General features: G+C 46.1%; 1 protein-coding gene across 1 annotated transcript in view; it reads left to right on the forward strand.

Moving 5' to 3' along the window:
- The first annotated feature begins 4,725 nt into the window (after positions 1 to 4,725).
- Positions 4,726 to 13,174, forward strand: part of kcnk9 (potassium channel, subfamily K, member 9) — a 38,126-nt gene continuing 29,677 nt past the window's right edge. The window contains exon 1 of the mRNA XM_040122310.1: positions 4,726 to 5,338. Coding sequence (XP_039978244.1) covers positions 4,726 to 5,338 — 613 coding nt within the window. The remainder of the gene's footprint in view (positions 5,339 to 13,174) is intronic.

The raw sequence follows: 13,174 nt of genomic DNA on the forward strand, positions 1-13,174 counted from the left end.
GACTAAACAGACGAGTGTAACAGAATACAGACAACCTAGCGCTGTTATTGAACTGTGCAGTTCTGTTTTCTACATATTTCATCTCCCTGATGATGGAAAAGCTGTTTCAAAGCCCTCTCCATATTGCCAGCACTATAATTGTGGCAGAGAAATACTTAAATTCCTTTAAAGAATCATAGCATTTTATTAATAAACTTTAAGAATAAGAACTGTTTGTGTGTTTTTGTATAATCTAAGTTTATGTTGAATCCAGATTGTTCTGCCTCTAATTCTTTGCTGAACTCATGTGTGCCAAAGGATGGCTTCTTAAGAAACCAGCTCTTCTTGTTGTTTATTATCTGTGTGGTAATAGAATAATAATATAAAGATACATTAAACAAATAAACACATTATATATCATTTTGTAAATGATATATTTTGGCTGCTTTCCACAAGGAACTGACCAATAACTGGTTTCATCATTTGACCAGTCTGAGGTACCTGTATCTTGTGAGTGGCGTCTGGTTGCACTCTTTTACTTGAAGGCCAACTAAAATCAGGGCCAAATTAGCTCTGATGTAGCTCTGGAGCTTTCAGTCCCATCACATGATCTTCATCAGCAGATGAGGAATTGTAGATGTTCCAATTTCCTTTTTTCCCCCCAGAACACTTCGAGGACTTTGTGCCCACGTTGGCTTAAGAGCTGAGGGTCAAAGTTCATTCTTAATGTTGGAAGCCTTATTTGAGAACGCAATCTCACCTTAAGGTCCATTTGGCAGATATTCTGGAGCTTTTGGTCACATCCGCATGCTTCACGACTTCAGGCAGTCTAAAGGGGGGGGGGTGCAAGGGTTCTGAAGATGAACTGGAGCTAAAGAAAATGACAGAAGAGACTGAGAGGAAGCTGGTAGAAATGATGTGAAGACATGCGTTCATAATCAATAATGTCCTCTGAAGACACTGATCATTGTTCAATAAAGGAAGCGTCTAAATGATCGATTCAAATTTGAGATTACAAAGGAGTTAATGTCGTATTTATTGGAATAATTAAAGTTAAGACGACTAAATCGTGTGCATTGAATGTATTGATTTCTATTGTTGTTTGCGAGGCCAAATGTTACCAAATGTCTCGTTGTTGCTGTTATTGATGTGCGGATGATGTATGACACTTCTCCGCACAGCGCGCAGCACAAATCGGCCGAGAGACAATCGTTCATTTCCGGAGCGCGATGCGGAACCCAAACAGAGACATACTCAGCCGTCAGCCAGTCATTCCTCTCTAACGTCGCTCGCTCATCACTCTGGGGTCCGCGTCACATTCCTCCGCTGCCAGTTTGGATCACATGCAGAGAAATCCTGCCGTCATGCAGCCTCCGGGAAGGGTCCCTCCCCCGTGGCGGCGCGGGCCCGTATGATGGGCAGAGTGATGAGACTGTGAGCTCGGCGTCATTACCATGGAGACCAATCTAAGCAGTTGCCATTATTAAACTTTTATTTCTGAGCTTCTCCAGAAATGCATTAGGATTTCTGTGGGTGGGCTGAGCAGGGACTTGAGACGTGAGAGCTGGGGAGCTAAATATAGCGCGACCACAGATCCAGACGCTGTTGATTAGTGGAGCTGTTTAGACTCTTAAATGACTGCATTTATGAAACACTGTGGTTGACGGCTGGGCTAGACGAGCTTTTCCTTGAGTGTGTGAGCACCTGTGCAGGTGAGTGCGTCGCCGTGGAGAAGCTGGACAGTTTTCACGGTTGCATTTCAAACCTGAAATCAGCCAGACAGGAAAAAAAAAAAAGAACCCCTCAAGTCCTTTGTGGCGAACCTTTAAAAAGCCTGAAACACGAGGAAATGACACCAGTGCATTTAAAAACACTAGCACCCAAAACACAAAACATCGTTAGTGATTCAGAAGTTCCTAAAAGCTTTCACATTTGCTTTTTTAATCACTCAGTTCACTCCACATCTTTCTTACATCCACTCAGCGGGATGATTTTCTCGGTCATGAACAAGTTTTCAGGTTACGTCCTAACAAAACAACAAATTTCATCTGAGTGTAGAAACATTAATTATGAAAAGTATTCATTTCTAATTGTGGGTCAGTAAAGAGTTCTCCTTTATAGCTCTGTAGCTTTCAGCCACATCGCATGATCTTCATCAGCACGCTTCACGACTCCAGCCACTGAATCGTTCAGATGTAACCAGGGTGACTAAAAGCACCGGGAGAAATTCTATAGATCAGACATGATTAGTAGATGGATTTAGAAATGTATGATCGGTGTTGATGCTTGTTTCAACTGCATACGACCGAGCACGTCATCTTTCGGTTGGGCCGACGTGGCCCGCGTTTCCAAATCTTTGTCGAGAAATTCTCATCATGACGCTGTCCCCTCTGTTGGCGCCAGGAGATCAATTCAGCTGTCAAGATCATGTGTCAGTTACATAACAACAGTCCTGCAGCTGCAGGGGCTTAACTGCCTTGCCCCAGAGCACCTTTAGGTTTGAGATGGGTTGTGGAACAGGCTCTTCACTTCACTTTACTGTCCTGTTGTCCACAAACATTTTTCCTCTTCTGTATCTTGCTGCAGGACTGGATCTACCTCCTAGAGGGCCCCAGGCCAAAAAGGAACTATAGGCCCCTATTGATCAGCTTTATCATCATGACTTAGAACTTATTTATTTAGGAAGATGCACTATTTAAGTACTGGTCGAGGGAAACTGTTTAACTTGAGTCGATGACTGTATCATATCATTTCCTCTTTTTAAAGGCTGGGATCACCTACAATATAAGTGTGCAACTTGGGCTGCCCCTGGTGGCATCGGCGCTAAGAACAAACCCCCACAAAACTACTTCAGAGGGCAAAAGAACCAGCAGGGTTTCACCACCAAGTCCTGGAATAATAATCAGTCCACTTGAACCCGGGTCAGTCTGCTATAAGCACTCGCCCTGGGGAGCAGGTCACCGACACAGGACCTCACCAGTGGTGTAACTGTATTTAATCTTAGTAACCATTACGCAATGTAAAACACAACAACACAAACAGGGGAATAGTGTCCGCCTGTTGGCCCCAGTGCATCCTGGGAGCTTTGGGCCTACATTGGGGCTCCATTATAAACTCATACAAACTATACATTTCAGGTTGACTCCAGTGTCAGTGTTCAATCTTTTCCTTCCAGCGCCTCAGTGATAAAACCCAAAACACATCATTTCAGACTCGTTGCAATTACAAAATGCGTATTGAGTGATGAGGAGAGCTGTCGTACACTTTGCAGCGTGAACTGTAAAATGGCCTTCAGGTTTCGGTTTGGACCAGGGGTCCCTCCGGGATGGGGCCTACCACCGGCTGCCCTGCTTCATTCTCAACCGGGGCCCTGTGGCGGCTCTGCTCTCTTCCCAGTGGTGTCTGCCTACGAGTCTTCGAGGCGCGTTTCCGATAACTTTGGCCTCCACCGTGCGCAGCACCATGGACAGCGCACCGACACGTGCAGCCGAGTCCGGGTTGGAGCTGCCCGGAGATGTCAGAACACCGCTGCGACCGTCGGAGTCCCGAGTAAACCCTCGCTGTCCATGTAATGAGTGGGAGTGGTCAGCGGGGGAGGGGTCGCCTGGCTGGAGGAGGGGGAGATGCGGTCTTTTGTGCCCCGGCAGGTTTTGCCCCTCCGGAGAGGAGGCTCCCAGGAGTATGCGGATGCTCAGGCCAGAACTCGGATGAATCGTGACACTTGGAGAAAGAGCGGAGCACAGAGACGGGAGGAGCAACGCCCACCGATTATAGTCTGGAGCGCGCGGAGACATAAAATGTGGAGCCTTCAAAATACGAGTAGTTCGTGACACGCATGGTTGACTCAGAGGCCCCCGCACGACGAGGGAACACACATGTGTTGTTTTTCCTTTTTTCTTTTCCCTTTTTTCTTTTTTTCCCCCCCGAGATCAGCTCAAACTGATCCGCGGACAGTACGGCAGAGGAGCTTTGGAGTGCGCTTGGATGTGCGCAACGGAGCATGAGTGCCACTGCAGGCACGGAGCGCGCTGTGCCCTTTTATGAATTTCGGCTTTTCCAGCACTAAAGTATCTCATTTCTCCTCCGCTCCAACTTCTGCATATCCACCGGAAAAAAAAACAAAAAAAACAAACCAAAGCAAACAGATCATTTGAGGGAACTCTCCGCTGCGATGGAACCTGTTGTCAGCGATGATTTGTTGCGTGCTTGGAATATTTTTACTCTTGTAACAAGTGAGCTGATCCCGGAATAAAGCAAGTGAAAAAGGGGGAATACGGCTGTGAATTCGTTGGGTGCGATGATCTGCGCATTGTGCGAGTAGCAGTTCCCAACTTGGTGTTCCTCTCCGTTGCTCCGCGACTCTCCGGTCTTCTCGGCGACTCAGCACATTTCTGACGAGGATGCCCGCCGTTTGCGAGGAAGATTTAAGGATTTCACGGACAGTAAACTGATTTTTTTTTTTTTTTTCCCCCCCTCGTCTCTCTGTGGAGAATGGCTGCTAAAAATAGCCTGAATGCTGATGAGGTTGCAACGAACAGGTTGGCGTTTAGCTGAAACTTAGAGACATGTGGAAAGATGCTCAGTTATAGGACATTCTGATTCACACCACAGACAAAGTGAGAGTGGGACATCAAAGGAAAGAAATAAAAAAATATATCATTTATTTGGCTGGAAGCATTTATTCGGATCAGCGCAGTTCACTTGAGGTGAGCAACCAACAGGCGATCTTGGAAAAGCAGCTTGTTGATGGCACTGCGCACCGGGAGGACTTGGTTTGGGCAGGTCTTGCGCAGGGTCTCTCGGCTGCAGGGCTCCTGGTCCCGGCGATCGAGCAGTCTCTTGTGTCTCTCCGCGAACCAGGAGCAGGATCTCGGGGTTTGTCGCCTGGGTCACCACAAGGCGGTGGATTTCCAACGCTGCCCCGACTCCGGCGTCCACCGCGGCCACCGTCACCGGAGCGCACCTTTCTGCGCCTCCGCCTCCAGGCGCTGTCCACACGGCTTTCCCCACGCTTGCTGCGCCTTCCCGAGGTATCCGAGGGGACATGAGCCCCTCGGTCGCCGGTTCCTGTTGGCCATGAAGCGGCAAAACGTGCGGACCTTGTCCCTGATCATTTGCACGTTTACCTACCTGCTCGTCGGGGCCGCCGTCTTTGACGCCCTGGAGTCCGACTTCGAGATGCGGGAGAAAGAGCAGCTGGAAGCCGAGGAGAAGCGTCTCCAGGGCAAGTACAACATCAGCGAGGATGATTACCGCAAACTGGAGAGTATCATCATGGAGGCAGAGCCCCACAGAGCCGGGGTGCAGTGGAAATTCGCAGGGTCATTTTACTTTGCCATCACGGTCATAACCACCATAGGTAAGTCTCAGTCTCTTTTAATGAGCTCCAGTCTCTGACGGCAGTGTAAGCGAGCCTCCGTGATCATTACAGGTGCTTCTCAGTGTCTAGTCGCTGTTGCGCAACAGGACCTGGTTTACATTTCCGAGGCAGTGAAAACGGTCTGTGGGCAGCGGTTGCGCTGGAGCACATGTTCATATTCAGAGCAGCCACAAACAATCCGGCCCTGATGACAAACACTTATACTGTGCCACAAGTCTGTAAAGTTTTTTTTTTAAGCCACATGTTGCAGCAGTGTCTGTTGGTCCGGAGGGAGTTTTACTGCGAGGACGGGGCTTCGTCACATCGCGGTCAAACACGAGAGTGTCTGGATTTACTCCACGAAGCATCACCTGTGTGAAAACGGAAGAGTGACGTAGCCCGGCGCGCTCGGGCGCACTCAGGAGACGAAGCCTGTCCCCCACGTTGTCGATTCAACGCGCGCTGTTCGCGGTGCGTCACCCGGGGCCCGGGGTGTTAGACGTCCCGAGGCGAGGCCGTCGGACGGACGGGGGGCTCTGCGAGCGAGCGGGACGGACCGAGAGCGGCGGTGAGAGCGGCAGGCGGCGCCGCGGTGCTGAAAGGACAGCTCCCCCTCAGCCGCAGGCGGGACGGGAGCTCGCCGCCTGGCGTCTGACGTCGCCTCTGCCCCCCCCCCCCCCTTCCGCTCCGGACATTGACCGTCCTGGCTAATGTTTACCCCGCAGGTTAGACGCACCTTACGTCGCGGGGTCGCTGACGGAGCCCTTCGGCACCACAACTGGCGACAGTGAATGACAGAAAGGTGGGCGAACTGCGAGAGCGGCTGACTGTAAAAGAAAACAAACAAACCCCAAACTTAAAAAACTACTCAGTCCAGGTTTCACACATGCATTTACTTCTTCATTTGTTCAGGGAAACGTACATCACACCGGTTTCGATGCGGATGCACTTGCGCCAGAAAGGTTCATTTCATCGCGAGTTCCTCTTGGTTCAGACCCGCGTCCCTTCTGCGTTCTAACCACCACCGCACACACTGAATGAGGCCTCGGCGAGTTGAGCTGGAGCTCATTGGATTCATTCTGCTGTGCGCGACACCGTCCCGACCCGACGAGTTAGAACTCGACCTTTCAGGCGGAAGTGCCGGGCCCGACGTTCGAAACCGACCCCTCTTCCCGCGGAGACGCGCCTCCCTCCATCGTGCAAGTCAGTCAGTGTGACTCAAGACAAGGAGCCCGAGCCGGGGGACACGAGTGCGCCAGGGCCGGCCTGCTCTTGCCGGGCAACACGGGAAAGGGACGGCTGCGCGGAGCGGTGACGGTGGCTCCGCTGTTGTTTCCAGGCTACGGCGACGAGGGCCCTCGTGACATCCGCGCTAGGTGGAGTGCTCGCGTTCGCGTTCGCGGCCCGTGTCTCCTCCGTAGGCAGCGGGACGCTCTTTAGGCCCTATCACACTCTTGGCAGCGGTAACAGCAGTTCAGGGGACGGTCCCTGCAAAAGGCACAAGAACCACTCTTCGCTGACTGCCCGTTTATGTGGGTACACCCGGGAGCAGAGAGCTGGAGAGGACAGACGATATATATCTCAGCACTACAGTGATGAGAAACAAAAACTTCTTCTGTGTCTGGAAGAGACGGCAATGAAGTAAAGGAGGAAAGAAATAGTCAGGTTCACTGTTGATTACAAAAGTTTCATTTCATTGTTTGTAGGTCCACGTTTAACTCCTTTTAACAAACACACCTCAGCGAAGCGAATGACTCGGGAAAGCAGGCCTGCAGTTTGTGGTGGAAACTGTTGGGAGGTAACATTAGGGTTTACCGACTTCCAGTGGAGATATCAAATGGCACCGTCTCATCACTCCCTGAAACTCTGCTGTTCCAAATGAATGATTCTCAGCAAAATTGGGATTGAGATCCAACAAAACGAATTCCTGCAGGGTTTTGTCTGATGTAAAGCAACAGCAGAACACAGTTCACTGCATTGAACATCAACTTGATTATTTGACATATTGTCACTTGGATCAAGTTGGAAAAACACTCTTTCCATTGTGATATTGACAAAAAAGTACTCCACAGCCAATGTAATATCATTTGAGCTCGTCTTAAAGGGTAGATTTGGTGATTTTCTATACTTTTCTTATCGTCTACAAACCCCACGAAAAGAACATAAACCAACAACAAACTGTTCGTACTGCCAAGTATAGTCTGTTTAACCAAAGCCTGATATATCACAGTCCACTGTGCCACAGAGCTGGATTGGTGACTTGTTCCTTTGTCATGATGAACACGGGCACTGTAGTTCATTTAGATTCAATCCCAAATACACAATTCTGCTGCTATAGAGCGCCAAATGTGTAGCGTGTAATCTGCAGCCGAGGGGAGTCGCCAACAAATGCACTCTCTACTCCTGTCTGAGTAACATCTGCTAGAAACTACAGTGGCCAGCTGTTTAAGGAGGTCACCTAGCCTCGTTGCTAAAGACGTACGTCTTCAGTAAGAACCAATGAGCTTGGGGCTGAGGGCGACAGAAAAAAAGCTTGGCAAGTTGGAAAACATTGGGAGATGGACTAATGCAGTGACGCCAACAAAATCTGAGAATTTCAGCAGCCTTATCCTTTAACCACATCCCCCATCTCTAGTGTGAGGAAATGGTCCAGATTTCCTGCTGGCCAGCAGTATGTCTACGCTTCCGTTTATCGAAAAACAAGAGGTAACTAGCTATAAAAATCGAGGAAATGTTTATACAAAAAAAAATATATATATATCCAGGAATGAACAGAATTTTCCAAAGTCGTGGCCATCATGAGATTCAACAGCGTGCAGTCCTATCTTAGCAAGGAGGTACTGTCAGTGATGTTAACACTAAGTTCGGGACAGATGGAATTTTCTTGAAGTTTAGACAATCGCAGGAAAACAAATGGATGTCGGTTTTATATCTTTTCTTGTGATTTTTTTTCTTCTTTCGGATCATCCAGGCTTCATAAGGTCGAGCCATTTCGTCTGGCACTGGTTAAATCCATGGCTATGAGTTATTTGCAGGTAGTCTTTGACCCAGCCATGGAGGTCCGTAGGCAGTGCGGCTTTGATTTGACGATTGGAAGGCCCTACTCAAACATACTCTCAGCTGTTAATTCCTTTGAAAGAGATTTTCCTCGTAGCAAAAATGAAACCAGATTTGTTCTTCTGCGCTGTATCAACAGATTTTCAAATAATTATTTCAGCCACTAAAAGTGAAAGAACTGAAAAACTAGCTTTGTGCAAAATGAAACTGCAAAGATAAAGAAACAATTTGGACTGTGTCAACTATGAGCTGTTTGTTGAAACTAATTAAATTTAGTGTCATCCTGTGGGACTGTAAAAATAAGATACAAAGATGTCTATTAAGATATGTGGTTCCACACGCTGGCGCTCGCTGCCGGATGTGTACATTTACAATAGAAATAAATCACATGAAAGGCCAAATACTGCAGGACAAAATTTGCAATAGAATTCACCACAGTGCTGTAAGAGCCAACAGTGCATGTGCACAGAGGAGCATTGAGCCACACACATTATCATCATTATTTAGTCATGATAACGCTGAAGAGCTGAACATCTTTCGGAAGGACAGAGTTCGTCCCTCCGGTAGAGTTCCAACGACTTGGAGAATATATCGAGAGGCGTACTGAAGCTGTAGTGGAAGGGCTTTGGCGGACACCGCAGTGAGACACTCTACATTGGGTGGAGTGTCTCTACTGAGAGGCAGATCCTATTTTCATAAATTACAATTAGCTGGCGCAAGAGAATAACGTGATGAAAATATAAAAGGGGAGGGTAAAACTACAGTGTAAATATAATGTTTATCAGTAGCAATTGCCACTTGCTTTGTGCAGACAGAGGGTGTGTAAGTAATCATTGTTTGCATTAACGTTCAAAGCTTCATTTACTTCTATTGCTGCAGGAAAGCTGCAAGTGCGTTAACCAGAAAAAGGCCTGGTCTCCGTGAAATGTACGTGACTTTTTTTCTTTTTTTTTTAACCTTGGGCAGTTGAGCTTTGTACCATTTAAGGTTTGTCACTGGACTTGAGCTGCTGAAATGTCAATAAAAAACAGAAAAAAAAACTGGGGTGTTCTAAAAACGTTTGACCGTAATGTAGTTGTAGACATAGTAGAAGTAGCAGTACTGGCAGTTTTAGTAGTAGTAGTAATGGCAGCAGCAGCCTGCCTGTGCCAGCCTGCGTGGCCTTACAAGACGCCTCAAATTATAATAAGCCAGATCCACTATGCTGCATATACATACAACAATACTGCAAACAGTCACAAAATAAAGAAAAACCATTGAAATCATTTTTACTATCAGATTTTGAGACACTGACCAGAAACCACTGCAAAAACATGTACTGTATAAATATTAAACAGCCATATTGTCTTGAGACAACTTGCTATCTTGACTAACTTGAGACAGAGTAAACAAACTTGAACACATCAAAAAAAAAAAACAAAAAAAAAATCCTTCCACATTTTGATCATTTGTAGGCTACAGCAGAATATTTCAGGGTTTTGTTGCGAAATTGCATGGAAAAATTGAGACTCTTAAATCATCACAGTGTGCAAAGAAAATGGGGCTCACTTTCCGCTTCTCGCAAATCGCACAGCTCACACAACCTGTTTTTCAAAAAATCTGCCTCAATACCCCAATAACTTACTACTTAAGTGTGTAAGTAGAGCTATATTGCTTCTAGATGGGCGAGATAAGCTTATTTTTAATTGAGGTAACATTTAAAACACAGTGTCAGCCTTCTTAAAGACTGAATGAGGCTCTCTAGAGCAGTAGAGATTCGTACCAGAATTCTTCTCTTTGACTCAGGCAGATGCAATGGCAGACAGATAGAGTATAACTTCACTGTCATTGAAACATGTAGTACTAGATGTAAAAGTAGCAGCAGTTGTAATAGCGGGGGAAGTGGCAGCAGTAAGAGTTCTGGTAATAGCAGCAGTAGCTGCAGTATGAAAAAGGCTGAATCTCAGGCCTGCAATTTCAACTGAGGATCCGCACTTTCTCATAGGGGACTAAAGCATTCATAATCTACAGCCTGAGGCCTCACCTGCCTTTAATTGATCACAGGATAAGCAAAGTGAAATATTCAGTTGTAGGGAGCTCCTGGTGGTAATCCACGATCAGATGCTCATCCTCATTATCATTACACGTCCGTAAACTGTGCGAGCATGAGAGAAACGGGCCGGAGGTCGGAGACCTGGGGCCCAGCTGCGATCCTCTCAGCACATGTCAGAGCAGCTGTCTTGAGGGGCCCATCTCGGTTGCCATGATGAGGTTGGGAGCACTCCCCACATACCCTCCCCAGCACCCCTCCATCCAGACTGACCTGCAAGTTGACTCTATTAATTCCTGCGACTAATTGCACCGAATGTTACACTTAGCGATGACAGCGTGTGGGGAGGGCAAGGTGTTCTCAGCGAAACTGCTTAGACGGAGAAAAGCATCTATCTACAGCATGCAGTAGTGTGTGTATACACACGTCCCCTTCTCACAGTGTTGAGTCGCTCGTGTTGCTAGGAGACTAAAGACAGCTTAAAAGGTGAAAGTCATCTTTGTTAAATGTCTGGAAATATCAACATGTGTATATGCAGTAGATATGCGGCATAAGATACGATTGAAATTGGACTTTTGAAGACCGAGACCAGTGATATTTTTTTCTTTGAATGTGTAAATCATTATGGCAAAACCACTTTAAAATGCTGTGCTGTACCAAAACATCAGACACACTCTTCCTGAAACCCAGAATTATGACGTTTAATCGGGGTGAGTAGCACTTTAAGGTCGTATTAAGAGGCAGTCAAAACATAATTGCTTTTTAATGAACAATATATTTGCTAGAAACATAAATTTAATTAAAAAAGTGTTCTGAGACTTAAAATTAATTGGCTGTTTTTTGCAGCTGGAACTTCCTGCACTCTGTTCATGAATATCAAATTGACTAATTCACAGGGATTGGAGAAAAAAAAATGTTGACGGATTATTTTTTCCGGGTCCGCACATATTCCACATCTACAATTTGAAGAACAAGTTACAGAGGGGGCCCCCACATTAGGGCGTGTACACACCCTGAGCCCTCGACACCTGCTAACAAGTAAAATTATGAGATTCCAGCACCACCCCACGCATAACCATTGCTGCAGTTCTCTAATGCCACCACTTTTTTGCCATTATTGCCATACTAAGTTCTCTTGAGGAATACCAGGCAATACCCACCTGGCTGTTAGATTTTTTTTTGCACCACAAACTAAAAGGCATGCTGTTTCACCCTATTTCATGTTGCTGAGTTTTTTTTTTGACAGTTTAATCGATCTCCAATACATCGAGGTAAAAGTCCGTCCATGCTGGCTAACCCAAATCACCTGGCAGTGCGATTCCTAAGTCCCGTAGCACGAAAGCCCATGTAGGTACCAGATTTGCTCGGGGTCCTGCATTTACAGATGACGTCATACATTACGATTGGCTGTACGTTGGAAAGTCTACGGGTGCGATTGTTTGTGTTGTGGACCTTTGCTGCGCGTCAGAGCTTTCCTCTGTCAAGACATGGACAAACTACTGATTTGTCACGGTTTTGCAGCCTTTTTTCCTGACTGAATTCCATTTGTGGGTTGTACCTATTGTATTTCTATTGAATAATGGAGCAGCCAATCTCCCAGACTGCAACAGTACATTTATGCCCAGCACAGAATTAAAAACACAATTTAAAACATTAAAATTCTGTGTCTAAATCAAACATATCAGACATATGAAAAAGCATTTTGTCATCCTCTCATCGAAGTTGTAAACATTGACACCCGCTTTGACACGAGGGGGTGGTGGGGCCCTTGCGTAGTGAGCGTAGAGAGCCGCCTGGCTCTGCTCATACATGGCCTCTCTGGGATCCAGTTGACGGAAATCTGTTTAAGCGATGGAGACCTTTAATCCCTGAATACGTCGTATTCAGTAAAAGGGCAATATCAGGCAGATGTAATGGCAAACAGATACGGAACAGTACACACCTGAGGCCAGTGAAAAAAATAGTCAAAGTAACATATTAGCATAGCAGTCCTTGGTTAGCATGAGCAGTGAAAGCCTGAGCAGAAAAAGAAAAGAGAATAACAATCATGGAACAAACATAGAGCCGAGTAAAAGTGGCATTTAGACTTTTAAAGGTTACAGAAATAGAAAATAATGTAAATGTATGTATTAAAATTCCACTTATATAAAAATGGAACAGGAGTTCATTAAGCATTAAAGCTGCACTGATTAATTTTTTTTTTTTTAGCAGAACAAACTGAGGACACAACATCTGACATGCTAGCAACCATTTGCCTATTTACACAATCAACAGTTACGGAGCAACCTGAGCATTAATTTGAATTTGTGTTTCTGGCCAACTGACATATCTGAGTCCAATATTCACTCTCACTTTAGTTCTGTTTTGTTCTCCAACAACTCTTAAGTGAAAGATTTGCAAGTTTACCTTGCCAACAGTTTGAGCTTGTGGGCCTGAAAACCCACACTACGACCTGAAAATGCTAAAAACGCTCTGTAGAGCTGAGAGTAACAGCAGAGTTGGGTTTGTCAATAGGAGCAACTCCTTTCATATTAGATAGAGTCATATGATCTGCTGATGAGAAAAGTATTGATTAGTGCAGCTTTAATGTGATACATAGTAACATTTTACCCCTGGACACCTCCTGCCCACAATGAGACAAGAACGTGCTACTATCTTGTAGTGCTATACCAGTGGGCACTGTGCTCACAGATAAATTCATCACCTGTCCTCTGAAAGCGCTTTGTGAAGATGAGTCAGATGTCTTGTCT

The sequence above is a fragment of the Xiphias gladius genome, chromosome 24 (assembly GCF_016859285.1).
Source record: "Xiphias gladius isolate SHS-SW01 ecotype Sanya breed wild chromosome 24, ASM1685928v1, whole genome shotgun sequence".
Taxonomy (NCBI): domain Eukaryota; kingdom Metazoa; phylum Chordata; class Actinopteri; order Istiophoriformes; family Xiphiidae; genus Xiphias; species Xiphias gladius.